General features: G+C 49.4%; 2 protein-coding genes across 4 annotated transcripts in view; one reads left to right on the top strand and one right to left on the bottom strand.

The window, feature by feature from the left end:
* The window catches only part of PDCD11 (programmed cell death 11), a 44,776-nt gene extending 28,830 nt beyond the window's left edge, over window positions 1-15,946 (bottom strand). Inside the window, exons 1-12 of one of the 3 annotated variants that reach the window (XM_075935546.1) lie at window positions 15,821-15,946; window positions 13,009-13,120; window positions 12,511-12,642; window positions 11,861-12,028; window positions 10,499-10,660; window positions 9,352-9,475; window positions 6,475-6,656; window positions 4,280-4,387; window positions 3,396-3,602; window positions 2,224-2,348; window positions 1,507-1,567; window positions 823-969 (exon numbers count right to left, since the gene is read on the bottom strand). In XM_075935546.1, coding sequence (XP_075791661.1) covers window positions 823-969; window positions 1,507-1,567; window positions 2,224-2,348; window positions 3,396-3,602; window positions 4,280-4,387; window positions 6,475-6,656; window positions 9,352-9,475; window positions 10,499-10,660; window positions 11,861-12,028; window positions 12,511-12,642; window positions 13,009-13,110 — 1,518 coding nt within the window. In that variant the 5' untranslated portion in view covers window positions 13,111-13,120; window positions 15,821-15,946. Of the gene's footprint in view, window positions 1-822; window positions 970-1,506; window positions 1,568-2,223; window positions 2,349-3,395; window positions 3,603-4,279; window positions 4,388-6,474; window positions 6,657-9,351; window positions 9,476-10,498; window positions 10,661-11,860; window positions 12,029-12,510; window positions 12,643-13,008; window positions 13,121-15,559; window positions 15,581-15,820 lie in introns of those variants that run through there. The other 2 variants (XM_075935547.1, XM_075935548.1) reach the window with 2 other exon arrangements.
* A 75-nt stretch (window positions 15,947-16,021) lies between these two features.
* ATP5MK (ATP synthase membrane subunit k) lies at window positions 16,022-20,857 on the top strand. Its single transcript, XM_075935553.1, has 4 exons — window positions 16,022-16,149; window positions 17,888-17,985; window positions 18,073-18,167; window positions 20,772-20,857. The coding sequence occupies exons 2-3, from the start codon at window positions 17,899-17,901 to the stop codon at window positions 18,163-18,165; spliced, it is 180 nt and encodes a 59-aa protein (XP_075791668.1). The 5' UTR covers window positions 16,022-16,149; window positions 17,888-17,898; the 3' UTR covers window positions 18,166-18,167; window positions 20,772-20,857.
* Window positions 20,858-23,639: the final 2,782 nt, after the last annotated feature.

Here is a 23,639-nt window from a genome sequence, read left to right on the forward strand (position 1 = left end):
ATACGGATATGAATAAACTAGCAGGAAGCCAGGAAAGCGACCTCCCCGTGCGCATGCAAGTGGGTGGAATTCAGACGGAGGCTATTCCAGCACATCGCTGCCGGAGAGCGACACGGCCGCACGACGTCGGGGGAGCTGCACTGGGCAATGCAGGGGTCTCCTGTTTGATATGCAGATTCCTAAAAGGAATCACCCAAAGGGTTTTAAATGGCCACCGCCTCTGAAGTCGCCGAACCCCGTCGAGGGTTTGGGAAGTGAAGCGATTGGGCCCGGCACGTCCAGCGCGCTCTTCATCCCAGGCCGCCGAGAGCAGTAATCGCCAACACGGCTTTACAGAGGGGAACCTGACAAGTTAAGGCCTCAACAGTTTCAAGTGCCCACCAAAAAGGAGCAGGCCCTGAACCCCGACGGGCCTGATTTTCACAACAGCTGGGTATTTGCTGCACCCAACACTTCTTGGGGACTTGTGGGTGCTCCGTAGCTCTCAGAATCGGGCCCCCGCTGTGCGCAGCCGGGCACCAAACACCCTGAGTCCATCCAACAGGGTGGAAGCTCAAAAGCGTGGGCCACACAGCAAGTCCCACCGCCCACCCCTCAGCCCAGTGGCCTATGGGAAGGGGCCATTGAGAAAAGGCAGCTCGTTCTCTTTCCAAAATACCAGCGGCCTCCAGGACTCACTGAAAACCACAAGCGCATCAGAGAGTCACCCGCTCTCAGTGGAAATCAGACCCATCTCTAAAGGCTCAAGCATTGCTCTGGTGGGAGAGGACACCTTCAGACAGCCCCAGCCCTCGGCTGGCCCCAGGGCAGAAGGAATCTCACCCGGCACTTGACTTCGTCTCCCACGCTGTACTTCTTCTCGGGATGTTTCAGGAGCACGTCCGCCAGGTGCAGGTGAGGCACCAGCCCCCTGATGTGATCAGTCACCTTCACCTGCATCCCAAAGGGTTTCAGAGCCAACACTTTGCCCTAGAGCCCGGAGGAGAGAGGAGGGTTGGTACTTTTCAGCATGGGCTCCGGTGTCCATGGGAAACAGCTGATCCACCGCCCCCAAAGAGCTATCTAGTCTGCATGCTGGGCAACAGCATTACATGAGGGAACCTACCCTGCTGCTTGCGCCCTCACTGACAGTGCTGTGCTTACTGCGTTCTGCTCCTGCTCCACGGCAAAACTCCCACTGACTTCAAAGAGGCCAGGATCTGAGTCGGGGTGTACGACCAGTGTACGAATGGGCACACACGGCTTCAGGATTGTCCTACCCTCCCCATGGCAACTCAGGCGAGCACCTGGACTGACACGTTGCTCAGCTAGGTAATTACAGCTGGGAGAACTTGCAAGGTATTTTTGCTGGCGCTGTATTTGCATTCTCACTTTCCTGCACGGGTCCGAAGCAAAGAGGCGCGAACTGACATTGACTAGGCTAGGGAAAGGTGCATCAGGTAAGGCCCAGGGGCAAGCACACACGGTCTCCAATGCCAAACCTGCAGTGTTCTCGCATGAGCTTACCTCCACCACGTGCCCGGGACTGATGTCTTGGTATCTCAGAAACGGAGCAGCGATAATCCGCCTGGGAGAAGACACAGCAAGGGTTGGCGTGCGAGTCAGCTTGGGTGCAAGAGAAAACCCAGAGGTGGTAAAGACAAGACAACCTCCTCCTTCCCCCACCCCAGGTGTCTTCCAGAATATGCCTGGCCCCATTTATCACGCCACTGCTCTGTCTGCCCATAGCCCTGTGTCAGCATCATGGAGACCCTCCCTCTGTTAAGGTGGACTGGCCCAGCCACCTGGCTAAGCTCTGTCCCAGAGTATCATGCAAAGGACATCAGGCAGCATCCTCATCCTTGTGCACAGGGAACCCCCCCGGCTCTCAGACAGCAATATCTATACTAGACAGGGAGGACGGCCAGCGCTTAGAGTGCAAGCCTGAGACTTGCTCTGGCACAGCCTTCCTGTGTGACCTTTGGCAAGTCACTTAAGTCTCCCTGGACCTCAGTTCCCAACTGTGCAATGGGGAGAACAGCCCTGCCCTGCCTCGCAGGCACTGTTAGGAGGAGAAACGTGCTCAAGGTCATGAAGTACTCCGCTAGCCAGAAACGGGGGCCAGATGAGTAGCATCGACAGGGATGATGAGTGGAAACCCCAGGGGGCGAGTTCTAGCTGGTATCAACCCCTTGTATCCCATCAGCTCCCACAACTAACTCTGGAACGGCACAGGACACTCACCGCTTCAAAGACAACAGGGCCAGCTCGTCCATAAGGCTGTAGTCAATGATTCGACACCTGTGCTTGCTTCCCATCCTAAACGCCCCGGGCCTGAAGGATTTTTTGGTGTCCGAAAGATGCTTCAGCTACAAAAACACAGGGCGATGGGTCACCATCTGGAAACCGAGACGGCTCTGACTTGGGGAGTGGCTTGGGGCGGAGCTAACAGACCAGTAAGACTCCGCACGTTTCCCGTGGCTGCTTTTAACCAGGGGAGAGGCGATGCCTACACCCCCCGGGAAAGATTGGTTGGGAGGCCTGGGGGCAGGAAGACTCAGGCAAACCCCACTTCCTGTGTGGCCCCCGGCAAAAAATTATTGCCCACCCCTGCCCTACACAGTAACAATGTTGTCTTTGCGATTCCTCTTCTGCTAATGCAACCTGACATCCTTTCCCCCCCGATCATACCTATGCAACCTATGTACGGGGCTCAAGGATTTTTTTCACGTTAGCCCCGCTCCCCCAAGCCACGACTGGTGGGGCCAGTGCTGGACATCTGTAGCTGTAGCATTTACCATCTTTGTGCACTGGATGAGGATCCAAATGCTGGTATTTGCACAGGACTGGAACAGGAAGACAGGGTGCAGGGGTGGGGGTGGATACATAGGGTGGTGTGCAGACCGGGGTTGGACACAGGTTAATTATCGTGGATGCAGATCCACTTTGTGTATCTCCACAGCAGTAGGGGACTGGCCAGTCAGTGCATGTTCTCTAGCTCGGTTCCTCACCCCTCCATTTGTATTTGTCTTCACAGAGAGGAGGAAAACCAACCCCATGCCCATCACCACAATTAAGAGCCTGAGCAAAGACAGGTACATCTACTAGTTAATAATTAAACGCTTATTAACATGGACTGAATGAATTTGACTGGGTGCTTTTTAGGGTTCCTCTCCACCCCCCATCCTGAGCACCGACTATGCAGAAGAGCCACTTTCACGTCCCGGTTCTCACGCACGAGCAGCCCGCTGGAATGTTTGGGTTGCCAACGCGGCAGCACCGCCGTTATTTACCACCACCCCCACGTACAGTGCTAGATACCATCCCCCAGAAGTCTCTGTGTTGGCTGGTGATTTCATACCCGCTTGCAGCGACCCCACCCCCCGCGTCCTGGCCGTCGGGCCTGGAGAACTCACCCGGGCGAAAGCCAGCGTGCCGTCGTCCAGTTCAAAGACGGCGCCAGCCTTTGGGTGGAAGCTCTTCACCACCGCCTCCTCCACCACCGTGCCGATCCGACCGCTGGAGAGCTGGCTGAGCACGCCGCCAGGCTGAAGGAAGCTCTGGCGTAGCGTAAGCCGCACCACTTTGGAGGTGGGATGGACGGAGAGGACACAGGCCTTCACCTGTTGCGGGGGAGGAGAGGACAGCGCGATGAGACAGGCTGGCAACCTGACGAGCCAAGAGTCACTTTCACCCACCCAGTCTAACATTGTGTCTTGCTCCGTGGAGGCTTTGCCGGGGTACAGCAAGGATAATGGAAAGTGCAGAGTGGTAAGCTGGCTTGGTGTGGATATGGGGAGGGGAGTGAGACTATCGGCAAATTAACCCCTGCCACAAACAATGTTCCCGCCATTTTTTTCCATCCAATGGCAGAATAAATTTTGTTACATGCACCAAGACACATGCAAATGTGCACCACCCATAGAAACGCATGCTGCTGGCTGTGGGCACTCTGCCAATCAATTGGGTGGCACCTGGATTTCTCCTGGGCTGCTGCCCAAACACCCAGCTTACAGGGAACACTGGCCACACAAGCCATTCCCCATCTTCTGTGAGCCCGTCAGCTACCAAAACCATAATGGGGCACCTTCCCGCAGGCTCTCCAGTGGCTCTGTTCAGGACCCAACAGCAGAGGCTGCCTCCCTTCTCCCCACCCGGGTGTAGAAAGCAGCAGTGCCGACGCCACAATCGTTGATGCCACCGATGCCACTTAAACAAAGCCCTTTGCCAAAAGGAAGGAAAGGAGACAGACATGCTCAGCAGCTTTCTGATTCCTACAGCCGCTTCAGCATCCACTCACCATCTGACTTTCCGTGTAATTCCTCCCTTTCTTTGGATCCAGGTGCATGAAGTCCACAATCCCCGTGAAGGAGGAGAGGAAACCCAGAGTAAGGCCATAAGGGGTCACCTAAACCAAGAAAGAGAAATTCTTCTGTAGGGCACAAAATTAAAATCAGAAATTCGATTCCCTGCCATTGCAGATACCTTGGGCATGGGTGCCCTCAGTCAATTCTGTGACTTACAGCAGTAGCTGTTTCAAGGGCTGTAACGCCTCTATATGATTTTGGCTGTTTGCTTGCCGTGGGGGTAGTGGGGTGCTGCTGGTGGTCTGCGAGATACAGGAGGTCAGAGCAGAGGATGTGTGTTAAAAGTTCTCATCCAGATGCGGGTGGCATTTTACTAGCCCCCCGCCCCCGCATAGGTATCTTAGAATCACAGAACACTAAAACTGGAGAGATCATTAAGTCCAGTCCCCTGCCCTCACGGCAGGACCAAGCACCACCTGGATAATCCCTGACCGATGTCTATCTAACGTGCTCTTAAATATCTCCAGAAATGGAGATTCCACAACCTCCCTAGGCAATTGATTCCAGTGTTTGACCACCCTGACAGGTAGGAAGTTTTTCTTAATGTCCAACCTAAACCTCCCTTGCTGCAGTTTAAGCCCATTGTTTCTTGTCCTACCCTCAGAGGTCAAAGAGAACAATTTTTCCTCCCTCCTCTTTATGACACCCTTTCAGATACCTGAAAACCGCTATCATATCCCCTTTTAGTCTTCTCCTTTCCAAACTAAACAAACCCAGTTCTTTCAGTCTCCCCCCACAGGTCATATTTTCTAGACCTTTCATCATTTTTGTTGCTCTTCTCTGGACCTTCACCAATTTTTCCACATCTTTCTTGAAATGCGGTGCTTAAAACCAGACACAATACTCCAATTGAGGCCTAATCAGCGCAGAGTAGAGTGGAAGAAGGATTTCTTGTGTCTTGCTCACAACACTCTTGTTAATGCCTCCCAGAATCAGGTTTGCTTTTTTTGCAACAGCATCACACTGACAACTCATGTTTAACTTGTGGTCCTCTATGACCCCTAGATGCCTTTCCGTAGTACTCCTTCCTAGACAATCGCCTCCAATTTTGGATGTGTGAGACTGATTGTTCCTTCCTAAGTGGAGCACTTTGCATTTGTCCTTATTCACTTCATCCTATTGACCTCAGACCATTCTCCCCTGGTAGATGCAATCAAACTCCCAAATCATAATTTTTCATTCAAAAACAAAACCACCCACTACCATTCCAACCCCTGTGGCTGCAAAAACACCCCCCCCCCCACACACACACAAAAACCCACAAACAAACAAAGACACAAAAATCGAGTGTAAACAAATACAGTGAAATCTATCTGTAGACTGCCTGAAACAAGAGTTTAGTGGTGTCTGCTGCACCCATTTACATGACTGGGTGTTAACTCTGAAACCTAAACTTTCAGTGCCACCTATTACACGAATGATCAAAGGAGAAGGACTGTTAAACAGCACAGAGCTGCACAAGATACTGAAAGTGGTGTCAAGTGGGCAGAGCACCACTATTCATGTGTTCCCTAGTCCAACTTCTGCCCGGACTATGGAAATGGTTAGATGGAAAGGAGGAAAGTTTATCCCATTTCCACAGTCACAACAGAAAGGGCCAGAGGCAGAGACTTGAAAAGTTAATGCTTCCCCCATCCTTCCAGCAAGTAGCCACTTTCATCTGTACTTGGTGCAGAATTCTGGCCAAAGATCTAACCTGATTTGCCGTTCACATTTTCTGGAGAACTTTTAGATGCCTTAGTGTTGTTACAGAAAGAGACTCCAAAATGTCTTTTTGCACCAGATCGGCTGGTAACAATGGAAGATTTTACTCCTCCAGAGTGACTGATCTTCCGCAGAGCTACAAAACCAAGAGATGGAGAAGAGCAAACTGGATTTGACTCTTCCTCACACTTCACCCCCACCGCTCTCCCAGCACAGACGTTGGAGTCTTTCAGCTTGGTGACTGGGCACAAGAACAAGGCTCAAATTCGGAGGCTGAGCCGGCGGGGCTGGCAGGCAGGAAAAACAAACAAACCGTATCTGGGTTTGTAAACGCGCTGAGTTCCATCGCAGCTTTGCAGGGGCAGATCACAGCTGAAGACGCCCCTCACAGCCCCAAGCCTAACTTCAGAAAAAGCAGTTTTACCTTCTGCACCTGGGCTTTCACCACCAGCCCTGGCAGCAAGTTACTGAACGTCCAGTTCTGTTCCTCTGTTGCAATGGCCGCAGCAACCTCCGACTGATGGACAGACAGACGGACGATTCTCCCATTGTTTTTCACTTCTTCAATGAGACAGTTCAGGTACTGGCCTATTTTCAGCTCGGCCCCTACAAAGGCAGGAAACATTGCAAAAAAAACCCTTATCTTCCTGTTGGTCATATGCCCCAGCTTCCCTGTCGGAAACCCTTTGCTGGCTCCTTTTCCTAGCCAAATTCAAGCCTCTTTTCCAGACCTTCAAAGTTCTTCACACCCCTGCCTCCCTTTTGATCAACTCATCTCTGATCACAATGCCCTGCCCAGCTATGTTATCATCAATGCCAGTTTCAACCATATTTGCCCATGTCCCTCCATGCATGGGACAGTCTCCCTGAAAGGATCTGTAAGGTCACCACCCTCAGCTCTGGATCCACATCTGCTGCAACACTGATCAGAAAATCAATGTTAAATGGCTGGCAGGCAGGGAAATTGATTCATGGAATTACAAAGCATTTATTTTAGAAAGTATTGATAGTCTACTCAAGAAAGTTAAGTCCCAAGAGAGCACAACGAACTACAAAACTGGCTGAATGGGCAACAAAAAGTCAGATGAAATTCAATGTTGATAAATGCGAAGTAATGCCTACTGGAAAACAATCCCAACTATACATATAAAAGGAAATCTAACATAGTTGTTACCCCTCAAGAGAGATCTTTGAGTCACTGTGGATTAGGGATGTAAGCGACTAGTTGACTACCCTATGCTTATCGGGTAGTCAAGTCACTACTCAACTAGTCGCTGTATCAGAGGCACCCGGGGGGAGGAGCAGGAGCCAGCGCTGGGGGAAGCCGGATTAAAAGCCGGTTCCCCCCAGCACTGTCTCTGGAGCATGCGGGCAGGAGCGGCAGAGATGCAGCGGGGGAAACAACCCATGGGTTCCCTGCTGTGCCTCTTCTTTAGAAATGTACAAGAGCCACCAGCGGCTCTTGTACATTTCACAGGCAGAGGCGTAGCGGGATAGCGAGCGCCTCCCTTCTCGACGAATCGAGTAGTCAATAGAAATTCCATTGACTACTCGATTAGCTGGTTAATTGAAATGTAGCATCCTTACTGTGGATAGTTCTCTGAAAACATCCATTCAAAATGCGGTGGCAATCAAAACAGCTGACTAAATGCTGGGACTCGTTAAGAAAAGGATGGATAATAAGATATGAATTTATATAAAGGCAATGTGATATTCCTGTCTTGAATACTGTGTGCAGATGTGGTTGCTCAACCTTGAAAAAGATACTCTGGGATTAGAAAGGGTTCAGAAAAAGGGAATCAATTTTCAGCGTTATGGATTGGCTTCCTTACGAGGAGAGATTAGACTGGGGCTTTTCAGTGTGGAAAAGAGATGACGAAGGGGGGATATGACAGAGGTCTATAAAATCATGACTGGTGTAGAGAAAGTAAATAAAAATGTGCTATTTACTCCTTCTCATAACACAGGAACTTGGGGTCACCAAATGAAATTAATAGGCAAGAGGTTTAAATTCAAGAAAAGGAAGTTTTTTCTTCACAACACACAGAGTCAATCTGTGGAACTCCTTGCCAGAGGATGTTGTGAAGGCTAAAAGTACAACAGGGTTCAAAAAAGAGCTAGATAAGTTCATAGAGGATAGATCCATCAATGGCTATGAGCCAGAATGGGTAGGAATAGTGTCCCTAACCTCAGTCTGTCAGAAGCTGGGAAGGGGGAACCAGGGAGAGAATCACTTGATGATTCCCTGTTCTGTTCATTCCTTCTGAGCCACCTGGCATTGGCCACTCTCAGAAGACAAGGATCCTGGGCTAGATGGACCTGTGGTCTGACCCAGCATGGCCGTTCTTAGGTCTTAAGACTGAACAGGTGCAGTCTTCTCCCCATGATTTCTCAGGCTGGAAGTAAGGACCTTGCCTACTGCCGTGGCTGAACTTGCTTAGAACAAACCTGACCCCAATCCCAACAGGCCTCTGGGCACTAATGTGGCTCCGTTACACGAGGATGAGAACGGTTTTTTCCATGCTCCTCTGGAGAGCACAATGCGAAGCGAGCGCCTGCAGCATCACAGCTCCCCTCCCCCCAAGCTTCTGGCACCAGTCCGAGGGTGAAGAGACCAGTTCCCTTTTATCTCTGGCCTTTGCGGACGACAGGCCACAAATCTCTTTCCTTTAGTTGCTGCTATTTCAGGTCTCTGCCAGCCTGAGCCCAAAGAGAACCCGACTAGAGCAGCAGGGAACGGTGCTCTCAAGAGGTTTCCTGTTCTAGTGCATGTAGGGACTTACGTCAGCATGCAAGCACATGCCTTTAGAGCACAGGCCTTTAGCCAGGAAACTGCCACATGGGTTAGTCCCTTCCAGAGGGCTTCGGATGTAGTGCTATGGGAAGGGGCTGTCTGGACCACCCTGGAGACCACTCAATCCTGAGGACAACACACAGAAAGCAGCTGTACAGCCTTCTCCTGCAACATCCCGCCAATGTGCCTCAAGCAATGTCTGGACAAATACTTCTCGGCGGGGGGAGGGAGATGAAATGGGAGAGCTGGTGCCCATCTCCATTTGTGCCTGGGCTTCTCTGCAAGAGCGTCCAACCCGGGGAACAACCAGTGACAACAGTGTTTACTGGAAGGACACCCGGCCATCAGGAAACGGACTGGCCAACAGCTCATTGCACAGCGGCCTGAGCACAACCGAACGCCAGCAGAGACGTCTGATCTCGCCTGACGGGAGCAGAGTTTGAGTCAGCAGCAGAGGGGTGAAAGGTCCCAGTCCCCTCCAGCTCTTGTTCCAGCTGGGCACCTTACCTTTGTTGGCCGATTTGAGGTAACTCTGGGACTTCTGACGAGGCAGAAATGCTTTAGCACCACTGACTCCAATGTCTACGAGGTAGCCGTGGTCTTCCACACTAGACACCAGGCCAGAGAGTAACTGCAGGAAGAGGGAAGGCTACAATTCAGCATCACAAGGGAGTGGTTAGGCCAGCAAGGAGAGCAGTTCTGTTCGCAGTTCATATTTCCTTCTCCCCTGGGCTCAGAGAGCTGGAATTCTCCCCCTGCTTTGGGCACATTACGCTCTGCCTGCCCTGACACTGGGACATCCTCTCATCCAAGCAAGGTACCAGTCTAGTGGAGTCTTGGCTTCCTGAAGCGCTGGAAACATCACGACATTGAAACGTGACCGGTACCCACCCTCTGATTTGCCTGTGCAGCCTCCGTGACAGGGGGTGCAAGGGAATAATTAACTAAGCTCCCAATACTAGGGATGTTAAAAAGCGTGTAATTGGGGGACAGTGTAACCACTGAAAACCTCAGAGGTCACAAGCACCCGCAGTGCGGGGCAGCAGCCGGCTCCCCAGGGGCAGGGTGGGAGCCTGCGCATCACCGTGAATGGTAACCGAGGAGCCCAGGCATGTGATGCTTTTTCACCCCTACGCACCACCTCTGAGAGGTATCCCCCGTGCGGCTGACAGACTTCCCAGGAAGGGGTGGGGCCTCAGGCAAAGAGGGCGGGGCTTGGGCAGCCAGCCCTCAAAGCCATAGGGAGCGCACTGTGCAGGGCTCCAGCAGCAATTTAAAGGACCCAGGGCTACAGAAGCCCTGGGCCCCTCAGAATCGCCACAGCCCAGAACAGTTGCCCCCTTTGCCCCTCTCCCTGTCGGCAGGTCTAATTATCCCCGTTTTACTGATGGAAAAACTGAGGCACAAGGAGAAAAGTGACTTGCCCAAGAGCCAACAAGCCAGTGGCAGAAGAACTGATCTCCTGAGTCACAGCTCAGACCGGCACTCTGCCCACTAGATCACACTTTCTTCCAAGATCAATTACACCAAAAAAGGCACAGATCCTGGCTTTAACCGCACGCAGCGGCAAAACTGGATTCATGCAAGCAGAAGAAGGGGAGGGGGACGAGATCTCCCAAGAGCTGGGAGGCTGCGGTGCACCGGGAACACCCACCATGCCCGATCGGAGAGCGGTGGGGTTCAGAGCTTTGTTGACATCTTTGGGGTTAATTGACAGCTTGACGCTCTGGCGTCCTTCCGTGGTCTTCTCCATGCTGCTCACATGGCATCTGACCAGCATTCCAGGGGGGTACAGGTCTGACAGCGAGTTCAAATCCTAAACAGCCAGAGAGTTAAAGGAGATCAGAAAAAAACATAACATCATGAAGTCATGCAGGAGACCAGAACTTGTCATGCAAGAGGCTTCTGAAATCCAAAACCCAAAGGAAAGCTCTGGTCTCAGGAGCAGCCACGGGTCACAAAGATCGGGGCCCAGAGAACCTGTGTCTTGTCTTTCAACTCTGCAGAGCCTGGAGTTTCAAGCCTGACTCAGGTCACAAAGAAGAAAGATGTAGACAGTGTTACAAGGCTGAGACTGAAGCATTCAAACACAGCTGCCAGGCTCTGTCCAACAGCAGGAGATGTACAGGTCAGGATTAAGATGCCTCTCTATGGATGGTGGGCGAAGATCCGGATGGGGAAGGCAAGCCTGAGGCCCCGCCCCTTCCGCATGAGGCCTCGCCCCCTGTGGAATCAAGTCCAGCCCCCTCCCAAGGTTATTGCCCCTAACCCCAGCGAGTGGCAAGACCCCACCCTTCCCAGGTGGCCAAAGTGCCTGAGGCAGCTGTGCTGCAGCCCCAGTTTTTCCAGGCAGCCGGCAGAGAGTGTAGGCAGTTTTGGGAAGGCAACGCCTCCCCTTGCTTACATTACCCGCCATCCACTGATCCCGATCCCCGTCCCAGGTCTCTCATGTGCAAAGGGGGGAAAAGGCCAGGGGGAGTCAGCATTTTCCCGCTCCAAAAATTCCGTTTTAAACGAGCACTGCCTCTCAGGGGAGGGGAAATATAAACATGCGCGAAGGGTAACGGAATCGCCCTTCCTTTCTTAGCAAGACCAGGGAATCACACGGGCTGCTTACAACAGGCACAGTCGCTCCACTGCTAGAACATTAGCTGGTAACACACTGCACAGAACATCACAGAAGCCATTTTTGGGGGCTGGACAGGGTTTGGGGAAAAGGGCACAGTCCTCAGCAGCCCTGTCGGAAAGGAGAGATTCTCCCAAACACCCCCCACCCCAATTCATCCTTCAGGTCCCCTCCCCCCAGAGGATAGCCATGGAAACGCCTTAAAAGCAGGGAGTGCGTGTACGGCGAGGGTTGCACCGAACATTTGGCTATCGGCCAAAGAAGCAAGAGAGCAGGTCGCGCAAGGGATCCGAATTTCCTGTACAACAGTGGAAATGGGGCTCTGCTTGCGAGGCCCCATTTATATAACCCAGGCCTGGGACACATCCCATCCCTGAGGATGCCTCTCACCTCCAGGAGCTCTTCCCGAGCCACCTGCTCATTCAGCATTTTGCTGTAGGCATCGCAGACGTGTGTCACTTGCACAAATCCCACAAGCCCATTAGGCAAACTGACCACCAACTCGAAGTCGTTGGACTCCTTCACGCAGCCCAGCAGCAGCATTCCCTCACTCAGGGCCTGAGGAAAAGAAGAAACGGCACTCAGCGGGTCTCAGCCAGCCACAGACTCCCCGCGTGTAATGAGACTGAAAATCGAGGAAAACTCAGACCCCAGCCTCAGGCCACAAATGACTATCGGCACCTCCCCAAGCCACTCGATCACCCGCTATGGAAATATTGCAGTCAGAAGCCACCCCCTGAACAGGTCTGTGCAAAACCCTAGGAGCAGGATGACCTCCCACCCCATCGTCAGGGCTGGGATGAAGAGTGACTGATGGGGACATGAGCTTCCCAGACTCGAGAAACCTGGCACACTCTTGCAGGAGGGTGACCAACAGAAACTTCTGCAGAGCAACCAGCAAAAGCTACTGCATGTTCCACCTTCCAAACCTTAAAAGCCAGCTCCCCACACAAACCAGGGAGCCGCCTGCTCCCTTCCCCCCCCCTTCTGGTTCACCTTTTAGATACTTCAACGCTTTATCTGAACACTTATCCACAGACCTCAACTGTGAGAAGTTCAAAATCTTTGGCGTTGGTCTTAATGGCTTCTTTTTTCTCTGCTTTGAGCTTCTTCTGCTTTCCTTGATCATCGTGGATCCTCTTTCTTTTCTGGGATCCTTCTTCATGACAAGTCTAAGGCAGATTTTAAGGGGAGCAAGGAGAGAGAAGAGAATTGAAAGAGATAATGGTTGTGGCTCCACTAAAAAAAAAAAAAAGGGAGCAAAATCATCATCAAAGATCAGGGGGGAACTGCTAAAGTTTGGGGTGAGAAGGACATACTGTTGCAAACCCCGAAGTTCAGATGAATGGTTTGCAATCACATTTACCCAAGGTCAGACATCTGTCAAAAGTCACAGATTCCATGAGGAAGTCCTAAAACAAACATTAGGGCTCTGTCCTGCAGAAAGAACTCAGGGTCAATGGGAGTAAGAACTACAGGGTTAACCACTTAGCTAATCGGCAGTGGAGAGCTTCATCAAGCACGTGCACACAACTCACATCAAATAAGTTATCCTGTTCGATTGGTTGTCTGGGCGCTTTTCCCTGCACAGATTTTTTCTGGGTGCCCCCGCGAGGGAAGTTTTCTTCCATGGATTCCATGTGTGCATTTCTAAAGGAAAAACAAAAACAAAACAAAAATCAGAAATGAACTCCACAACTGTTATGACATCAGGGTTTAAGTGACAGGAGAATGGAAACTAAACAAAGATTCACTTGGCTTTGTAGTAAATGACAAAAAAAAAATACAGAAAGCAAAAGGGTTCAAAGCAAACCACAGGGCTCTAAGAACCCTTCAATGAATTTGAAAATGACAGTTATGTACAAGACACAAGTTGGGTGAGGCAGTATCTTTTATTAGACCAACTTCCAGTGGTGAAAGAGACAAGCTTTCAATCTCACAGCGCTCTTCTTCAGATTATACACATATATCAGTCACCAGAACTTTTCACTTCTCCCCAACATTACCGTATCAGTCCTCAGTGACATCTGAGAACAACGTATACATGAAAAGAATGACCTGCACCCTGATGTGCAACAGACAAAGCACCAGCTCCACAAAGGAGTAACAATTCATGCCTTCAGACAGATCACCTTGGGCTGCAATCTTGTCAGATCTCACAACCATAAGTAGTCAGGGCTCGTCCACACTACAAAGCCTTGGCCAACATAGGGATGTAAGCAAGCTGTTGACAAGCCAAGGTCTATCAGGTAATGAGGCAGTTGAGTGACTACTGGACTATCCGCTTCTCTTTCCTCCCCCGTCTCCACCTTGGTATCATAAGCAGCACAGGGTGGAAACCAGGAGCGGGTGCTGGGCGGGGGGGAAGAAGCCAGCTTAAAAGCCAGGTCCCCCCAGCACTATTTCCACAGCGTGGGGGACAGGGACATAGTGCTGCAGTGGTCCCGTTCAGTTTCAGCTCATACTGCCCCCAGGACCACTGCAGCTCTGCACTTTAATGTAGTAAGAGCCTGGCAGATTCTTACTACATTTGAAGTGCAGAGCTGCAGCAGGAGGGCGGGGGCGGGCCCCCCCCCCCCACCCCAATGGACTACTCACTGGAAATTCCATCTACTACTCAATTAACTTATACTTAACATCCTTAGGTCAACAAAGCTGTGCCAGAAGAGCCACCCTAGTGTAGCAACAGCATTACCAGCAGGAGTTCTTCTACTGGTACAGCTACAACCTTCCTTCCCCTCTCCGCCCCGCCCCCCATTAGATGAAACAGCAGAAGCACTCTTTTGGTAGCAGTCTCAGGTGGGTGTTATTCTGCAACTTCAAAAACCAGCAGTCCTGTGGCACCTTAGAAACTAACAACATTATTTAAATCATGAGCTTTTGTGGGTAAAATCCACTTCATCATCAGCTGCCAGGCAATGCAGTAGTGGAAGAGTCGGGCGTCACAGGCCTTTTACTGTATCTTTAATTCAAAGCTTCTGGCCTGGACAAATCTGGGGGGAGGCTAGTCCCCGTTCCTTCTGCCCAGGCCCTGCTCCTTCTGGGGTGGAGCTGGCCCATAACTACATACCAAAATTCATTAAGTGCCTCCCGGTGAAATTTATTACACACCCTTGGGATAGACAGTGTCATTTTCCCTGCACCCCTAACCAACAAAGCTATGCCAGCAGAATTTTATAGGCCAGATCTCAAACACAGCAGTACCACAGTTCCTGCAGAAATCAGCACTGCATATGAGTGCTTGTAACTAGTCCTTCTGAGCCAGTATAAGCCAGCATTTTGCTGGGGGCCACTGGCTACCAGAAGTGACATTTTTAAATAAAGCAGAAGTCCGGACAACTTGTGGTCAATTAAAATGCCATATCACTTCCCTTTGCATCTACATAAAGCATCACAGATAAACTGCAATTTAAGTCATTATATTTTACCCCTGTACATCCCCCCCTACTGCTTCAAGTACACACCATAATCTTTAAATTGTTGAGAGGTGTTGTTTTACACCATTCAACAATAGTATAATACTGCAGGAAGGACATAGACAAGTATGAGCAAAATAAACCCCTGTACTAACAAAACGTAAATTCCGTTTAAGGTAGAGAAACTAATCTAATGTATGAAACAAAGACTAACAAGATGGTTTATTAGGCGATGAGCTTTCATTAGCTCGCAGACATTTACCTTCTCCCCCCCTCCATTCCCTTTCTGTTCTGAAATTTGATTTGTCCTTTTCATGTGTGTTCTTTTTTTTAATTGTGTCCTTTGGTATATATGGTTGTGACTATTTTCTTCCACTATTTGATCTGAGGAAGTGGGTCTGGCCCACAAAAGCTCATCACCTAATAAACCATCTTGTTAGTCTTTAAAGTGCTACATAGTCCTGTCTTTTGTTTCAGCTACACCAGACTAACACGGCTCCATTTCTACCCCTCATCTAATGTCTATTACACGTGAGCCAACAGCAAACGACGAGACACAGACAAGCGGAGCCAGCCAATATAATCGATCACACAAACCCAGGGACTGCCTCGCTGCCACGGCTAAGCGCGGAGGGAGAGTGAAAAGCGCAGGGGAGGGGGGAATGACACCAACCAGCGACATGGGGCCCCGGCTGCGCCGGCCAGAGGCTGCTCGTCGCCACGGTGCAGCTTGGGCGGCTCCCACACGCATCGGGCCGGAGGAAGGAGGCCCCCAGGGCCCAGCAAAGCGCAGGGTCACGAAACACAGGGAGCCTCGGCCCCCAGCAGGGGCTGAGCCCTGGGCCACCCGGCGGGGAAACCAGCGGCCAAGCCGAGGGGCTCCCCGGCGGGGGCGGGGCTGCGTGTCAGGACTCCCCCGGGCTAGGATGCTCACCTTGCTCACCAGCACATGTGGAGCCCCATCGACGTCACCCGGAAGCACTCCCAGGGACTGGGGTAAAAGGTCAAGCGGAACCCTCGGGCTCGCAATAGGCAGAGAGGCCGGAAACGCGGAATACGCCCCAGGCCAATCCAGGGCGAGGAGGCGGAGCATCGGCTAATGGGCATCTGCCGGAGCCAATCGGCATTCCCTCGTCCGCACGTCACAGGAGGGTCTTGTCCAATCAGGAGACAGGCCCGGAAGGAGGCGGGCTTTCCCGGCGCCATCTTGCCTGCGGTGTCGGCGAAGGGCACCGGTCGCTTGGTGCAGGCGAGAGCGCAGAGGTGAGTGGGGCCGGGGCCCCTTGTCTCGGGCGGGATCCCAGCGCGGCTGCCCAGGCTCTCGCTGCGGGCCGCTTGCCCCGCTGTCCCCTGGCTGGCAGCAGCCGCCGCCCCCCCCCCCCCCCCCGCTCGCTTGTTGGGCCGGGCCCCGTCCCCTCCCGGCCGGTCGCAGCCCCCGCGGATCCCCCCCCCCGTCTCCAGGCAACGGGGGAGGGTGCGCGCGCAGCAGGCGGGGAGCGGGGGGGCGGGCGCAGCAGGCGGGGCGGGGCGGGGAGGGGAGGGGAGGGGAGGGGCCGGGACTGTCCGAGCGGCAGACCCCGCCTCTGGCTTGCTCAGTCCTGGGCCGACCCTGGCAGAGGCTGCTTCGCAGCAACCTCCCCCCCCCCCCCCCCCCCCCACCTCCTCTGATAGTGCAGAGCCGCAGCAGGGGTTGATGCTGCATCCCAACATGAGTTGTGACTGAGCCAGTCTGCCCGCACACCAGCGCTTAGTGTCGGGACCAGCATCGACCCCCCCGCTACAGCTTTGCACTAAGAGCTGGCATGGAGGTTGATGACCGATCCTGGTGTGAGGCAGAACTGAGACAGCCAGCTAAAAAATGTACTTGCTGGGAAGGGTGGATATTGAGTGTAGTTGGTAATGTTAACTGATAAGCACCCGCTTGTCAGTTAATTGTTTAGTTGACTGCACTATTGCATCCCCAATCAAAGTCCTAGATTAGGAACAGAATGGTGCATCAGCTGTCTTGAATAGAGAGAGCATCCAGTGATGAAGTTTTTGTTTATAGCTATAGCTGAGAAGGATATATTGACAGTGATAATGGAGTGACCTCATCTGGTGAGCTGCTAAAGTTGCTTGGCATGAGCCCTAGTATAAACACCAAGCATTTGTCCTGGGAAAAACTTAAAATTACTAGACGAATACTCTATAGTAATATTGAATAACTTAATTATAACAGAATCAGAAACTTGTGTATAGATTATAGGCATGGACAGAGAACAATAAAACGTAGGAATCATTCAGTAATATGGTAAACCAATTTGTGGGATTGCTAGTCTAATGAGGCATGAAGAACAGAAATAGCTAAGGTTTATCTTGGTTAGGGATTGTGTTGCATTACTTTATGAATGTATCTGTAACAATAGTATAAGTTTATTCATTAACTTTGAGATCTTCAAAAATAGGAAGAATGAAAATTAAGGATGTAAAATCCTGTTTAGTCAGTTAACAGGTTAAAGATTGTTAAAGACTGGTTAAAGCACTTAGCCATGGGTGGCCAGGGGGTCTCAGGGTTGCCCCCCATCCATGGTGTGCTGCTCTGGCCTGGCCCTGCTGGGTTGGAACAGCCCCCTGGCCGCCGGTTAATCATTACACATTTCTAATGGAAATGTGTTTCTAAAACTTCACCCCAAAGGATTTAAAAAATCTTAACCATGTTGCACAAGTTTCTTGGTTTTCCCTTTCATACATCTGGAAAACACTCATTCTTAAGTAATTTGCCTTTATTTTTATACAGCTGTGTATAGCTCTGCCTTGAATCACTTGCTTTCTATTTCCAGTATGTATACCCAAATCTTTCTAAATAAAATTAATGAAAAAATCAGTAGCTTGCACTAGCAGTCCTAAATGTAAAACCTACAGAGGTGGCACTGGAAATATTCATTGCATTGGTCATCTGCTGATACTCTCCGGCCAACAGACCTGAAAATAGACATACTAACTTTTCCTTAATTACATTTAGGACCAGCAACCATGGCAGGACACGACTCTGGAACTCAGCACACCTTCACTGGTATTCAGAGATACTTCAATTCCTACACCATAACAGGCAGAAGGAATGTATGTACTAGTTAACTTGCCCTTAACAGTCAAGCTTCAAGGGTGCATGAGAAGGCACCTAAGTTTAATTTTCTTTTTCCTTTCTAGTGTGTATTAGCTACATATGCAAGCATTACCATGATCATCTTATATTTCAAGCTAAGGCCTAAAAAACAAACTCCAGCGCTGACGGAAAAATAGTGGTAAGTGGCTGGCTTTTTATAGCACCCAAAAGAAATTCTGTCCCCATCTCTCCCCTCCCCTTCCCCCCCCCCCTCCCCCCCGCTAGCAAGCAAGGGTGATGGAGGATGAGAGAGGATGGGGTGTGAGAACAGAAGAACATCCTATTCAACTTTATTTATAAATGATCAGGAGAAAGGGGTAAACAGTCAGGTGGCAAAATTTGCAGATGATACTAAACTGCTCAAGATAGTTAAGACCAAAGCAGACTAGGGATGTAAGCAACTAGTTGACTATCCGATAAGCAAATGCAAGGAGCGGGGGAGCAACTGATAGAGGCAGCAAGGGGGGAGGAAGCGACTAGTTGAGGGACTAGTTGACTATCCGATAAGCTTTTGCTGATTGGATAGTTGAATAGTTGCTTACATCCCTTGTCTGGATTGCAAATAAACATTTATCTGCAGTGCTTTTAACAGTAGTGGAGTAAAAAAACAAAAAATTAAGCCTTTTTATTGGTTTTGAATTGTATAGCAGGTGCTACCAGGCTCACATTGAGGTTGGCTGACACTTCCATGCAAGCAACTGAAAAATTTTCAGTTACTTATAACTTTGACATACTGTTTGGGCTGCAATTTTCCGTGCCAGGTATCTCTCAGACAAGATTTAAAAAAAAAAAACCAACCCTTTAGCCCCTCTCTTTGAAGTCTCAACTGTTTCCTGCTGTCTTACCCACTTAGTTTGAAGCAATAGGGCTTCTACAACTTGCACTGTGGAGAGACTTTATTACTGAAGTGGCACTCAGGGCATTGGGTTCTTTGAAAAAAAATGTGTGGAGAGTGCTGGTAAGGCCAAATCAAGTTTGCTGAGACAGTGAATTACTTCCGGTTCGAGTAGCTACTCTGTGACTGTATATTCTAGGAGTCGGCAGCCTTTCCGAGTTGGAGTGCCTTGTTTTGACTTATTCACCTCTATGTATAGGTCTGAGTGCCGGTGATATTTTTTCAAGTCAATAATAGTCTTTCTTACAGCAAGTTCATTGATAAATAAAGATGCAGATCTTACCTTTTGGGGGAAGGGGTCCAGCAGCCTTTCAGAAGTGGTGTACCCAGGTTTAACTTATTCATGGATCTGTGTGCTGGGAGATAAAGGGGAGGTGGGAGGCAAGAGCAGGCTGGGTATGGTGACCTTATTTTCTGAACCAGCTGCAGCTAGGGAGAACGGTTTAATTTAAATTATGAAACAGATGAAGTGTTTTAATTTTCTTATGTTTATCCAACTTCATTTAAAATGAAGTAAAATATTATGTCCAACACAAAAGGTTTCAATGTTTTCTTTATGGCAGGGGTGGGGAACCTTTTTTGGATCAGGGGTCACTGACCCACAGAAAAATCAGTTGGGGACCACACAAGTCAGAAGCAAAAAAAACTCCTCAAAACCCCAACCCTCACTGATGTGGCCCCAACTGAGACACCTCACTCCTCTGGTGCCCTTCCCTCGTGTATGGGGAAGGGGGGGTCGTGAACTGAGGTTCAGTTTTTCCCATACGACAGATTTACTTTCCTGGGGTTCCAGAGTTAGTGGATTTTATGGACCTTCTTAGGCTGTGGGATAGGGACAAAAATGAGGGGTACAGTGTGCAAGACAAGGCTGCCAGCAAGGATAGGGATGAGGTGCAGGATCTGGGAGGAAGGTAGGGAAGTTTTGTGGTCTGGGTAGAGGGTAGGGTGTCTGGCCAGGTGGAGGGAGTAGGAGCAAGGTAGGGTGCAGTGTGTGGGCAGAGGAGGGTGCAGGAGCAACGTGGATGAAGGAGCAGTGTGGGGTGTCTTTCCAGGAGAGAGGACACAGGAACAAGGGTGTCAGAGCAAGCTGGGGGGGGAGAAATGGGGGGTCTGGGAATGAGAGTAGGGGACCTTTCCTGGCCTCATGCACGTGTGAGGGAAGCCCTGCTGCCAGGGCCCATGTGGTCCAGGCCCAGCCCAGGAGGCCCCCCTGCCTCTGGTCTGGGTCCAGCTACGTAGGTGCAGCCCACATGGACCAGAGACCGGAGGCGCCAGTGCTAGGCAGTCCTGGGTTGGCCCCAGACCACGTGGCCGCAGTGCCTGCAGTCTCCGATCCTGGACAGACACTGCTGAGGAGATCTTGTGCTGTCTCCTTCCACTGCATCCTGGCCTGCAGCAGGGAGGAGGGAGCGCTCTCCAGCGGCTGCATGGGGGAGGAGGAGTGGGGCTGAGCTCCCTCCCACATGCCACTGAAAATCGGCTTGTGTGCCATAAGTGGCACATGTGTTGCAGGTTGCTGTCCACTGGTATATTCCAATGCAGAGAGTTTTGTGTATCATTTGGTTGGATATTTTCAGATAGACCCTACATCACAAAGGATATGTAAAAGCTTGTTCATGAGTCCCCACTATAAACATTTAAATAGGGAGGGAAGGTTGAACCGTTGTACAGTGTGCCCAGAAGGGGCACTCAGTGTTAAGCAACTTAAAGGAGATATCCTATCTTAACATGTTTTTATTTGGCTTGGGGAGGGGACCACCTATACCCTAGCATTAGCCAGTAACACTGAGCAATATCTACTTATGTGACAGTTACAGTATTAATCTAAATCTTTTTTTCTCTTTGCAGGCTGCTGGCATGTGTTAGTGTTGGACCTCACATCTAATTTTGCAATGGACTATTATGCGGAGTTCAATAAAATAAACAAAACATAATTGTCCAGTTATTAAATAGGAAAAACAACTAGGCTCATGACTTTCCAGCTCTTAAAAGTATAATGCTTTTGTGAGGTAGAGAGTGATCTTGGACTTTATCACATTTGTATTGAACAGGTAACTAGTGAAGGAACATCAAGGTATTTAACAGAGCTCTAAAGGCTCTCTTGCTGACAGGTGGAGTAATGGTAGAAAGCAGCTGTATTATCAAAAACAGGTCCTGAAAATAAATTAAGGTATGTCAAACACTAAGCTTTAAGAGTTAGGACTCCCAGGCTATGTCTACACTTGCAGCTTCCTGTGTGAGTAATATGCAAATGAGGCTAAGCATGGTATATTGCTGAGCCTCATTTGCATACCTAATGAGCCACCATTTTTTTCAGAAGGGGCTCTTGCACAAGGAGCATCTACACTGCCCCTTCTTGCACAAGAAAAACCCTCTTGTGCAATGCCATTCTTCCTGAAAAGTAATAAGTGTAACAGCAGGATGCAAGAGGCCCTACTGTTCAGCATGTAGACGGGGGGGGGGGGTCCTTTCTCCATACCCAAGCCCCACTGCTAGGGGGAGAGTTGGCAGGCTCAACTATTGCTGCCCTATCACACACCCACCCCCATTCTTAAGGCCATGTCCCTTGGGTGAGGGAGGTTGGGTTGATGGTTAGTGGACACGTTTCACCTGGGACTGCCAGACCAGATTATGCAATTGCTAGGGCCAGAGAGAGCCCTCCCGCTGGGAGTTTGAGACCCCTGCTGTAGATGGAAGCTGAGGGCTTTCTTTGTCAGGTATTCAGACATTCCAAACTTATATAATTCCAGCTTCTTCATGTTTCATGGATATATGTGAGGTCCTGATTTTCACTTTTCTAATCACCCAAGAACAAAGCAGCTATTTCTGACCACCTCTCAACACATTGTTGCTGTATTTGTCCTTAAAGGCCATTCTTCTGTGCATTAGGACCTCTTGGAAGGGGGTAGGTAACCGTGTGACTGACAATGGGAGATCCAAGACAGATGCTGGGTAGCTCTAAGGATGACATCTGGAATCTCCCAGGAACCAAACTAAGGGTTGTAACTCCATTTAAGAACTAACCCTTCAGGGTAGAGTGAACATAACACCATGGCTCTCAACTCCAGCATTGCTGATTGGATAATTGCTTTTTTCCCCATCCAGTCACAGTTGTGATTCATTCTCACTTCTAATGCCCTTCTTTACTGCCACTTCAGTAATAAAGTTGTGGAAGCCCTACTGATTCAAACTAAGCAATAGAGGTTCAGCATTTTAAAAGTATTTTGCACTATATGCCTCTTCTTTCAACCCTAGTCACATGACAAACTGCACAAGCTTCCTTTCACATACCTCACTTGCATTAGTCTCAGTCCTGCAGCAAAGCATGAGTGGACAATGCCTGGTCAGGTAATGGAAACCCTATGCAGGAAACCCTACTTCACCAATAAAGTTCTAGATACAGAAATGGAAATATTTTATGTACTAAAGCTAAATTTTTCAGGTCTAGCTTTTTTCATGCTCATTCTCTTTAAAGGACTTAAATGCAGTTTGTTTTGGTAAGTGTGCTTAACAAATACAGTTTGACTTACTGATAGTTTTAATCAGCAGTTAAATGTAAATCATTGCTTTACTATATGCATATTTAAAGAACATATCAAATTTAGCCTAGAATTTAAGATTTTTAAAAGATAGTAAACTTCATAAGAAATTAACAGATTTCCAAAATCATAAATTAACCAGAAATTTCATGGGATCATTTTAAAATGTGTAGGGTATTTTAACATTTTACTTGTTTGGGCCATCCTCATTATTTAACCTTTAGAGGAACCTACTTTCCCCATGATGGGTGAGAATTTAAGGCTCAAAATGCTGTTTGAGTTTAAGTGCACTCAAATGCAAGTCACCCTTCCCCTCAGCTTGGAGGGACATTACATTTACTTTTTCTTAATTTCTAGGACGCTGTCCTTTTCCAACAACTCTCAAGGTCAATCCCCTGGGACAATCTAGGCACCCTGACCTACCTCCTCAAAATCATCTCCCATTTTAATCAGGCTGTGTATTCTCGGCTACCGTAGTAGTAGTCTCTTGTATTGATCCCTTCTCTTCCCTCCTCCATGCTAACTAACTCTACCCTTTTGTTTTGTGTCTGTTTTTTAAGTGAGGTGAAACTTGGGAGGTACACTAGTCAAATCTGAGTCCAGAAAGGCTGAGAGTCAATGAGCTAACAGCCTCACCACTCAACCCCTGCAGCAGATACAAACTTCTGTATATCCTCAGCTACTACCAAAGTATCATAATTCCATAATACTTGGTGTGGGTTACAACTGCAACATCTTACATGCAAAAACATGACAAATCAAATAATGAAAGCTTTATAGCCTTGCAGCTGTAAATACAGAATAAGGCTTTGTCAGCTAAGGTAAAGCTATAAAACTTCAACATCTTTAGGCAAAAAAGTGAACAAAAAAGTAAAAGTATTCAAAACGTGAGATGTTTCTCAGAACTAGAATGAGAAAATGGATTGTCTGATTAACTACAACCCATCCCCTCAACAAAATATTCCTGGAAGATAGGATTAAGGGGAAAAATCAGCACACGTTTTTAAAAGAGGGTGGAAAGACAGCAGGGTTCATAAAATGGAAATTTGTTTCTCTGCTTAATTATAAAGCAATTGCAACTCCATAATACAGTACTTGCATTCTAAAAATAATTGTAATGAGCCAAAATTTTGAGGTATATTTCTCACATGTATGAGGAAGAGGTGTGACCGGGAGG

The sequence above is a fragment of the Pelodiscus sinensis genome, chromosome 8 (assembly GCF_049634645.1).
Source record: "Pelodiscus sinensis isolate JC-2024 chromosome 8, ASM4963464v1, whole genome shotgun sequence".
Lineage (NCBI taxonomy): Eukaryota > Metazoa > Chordata > Testudines > Trionychidae > Pelodiscus > Pelodiscus sinensis.

What these genes read in the sequence shown, in the direction of transcription:
- ATP5MK (XM_075935553.1), top strand. Translation starts at nt 17,899, where the DNA reads ATGGCAGGACACGACTCTGGAACTCAGCACACCTTCACTGGTATTCAG. An exon ending in CCATAACAGGCAGAAGGAAT is followed by an intron (nt 17,986 to 18,072) that starts GTATGTACTAGT and finishes TTTCCTTTCTAG; the next exon opens with TGTGTATTAGCTACATATGC.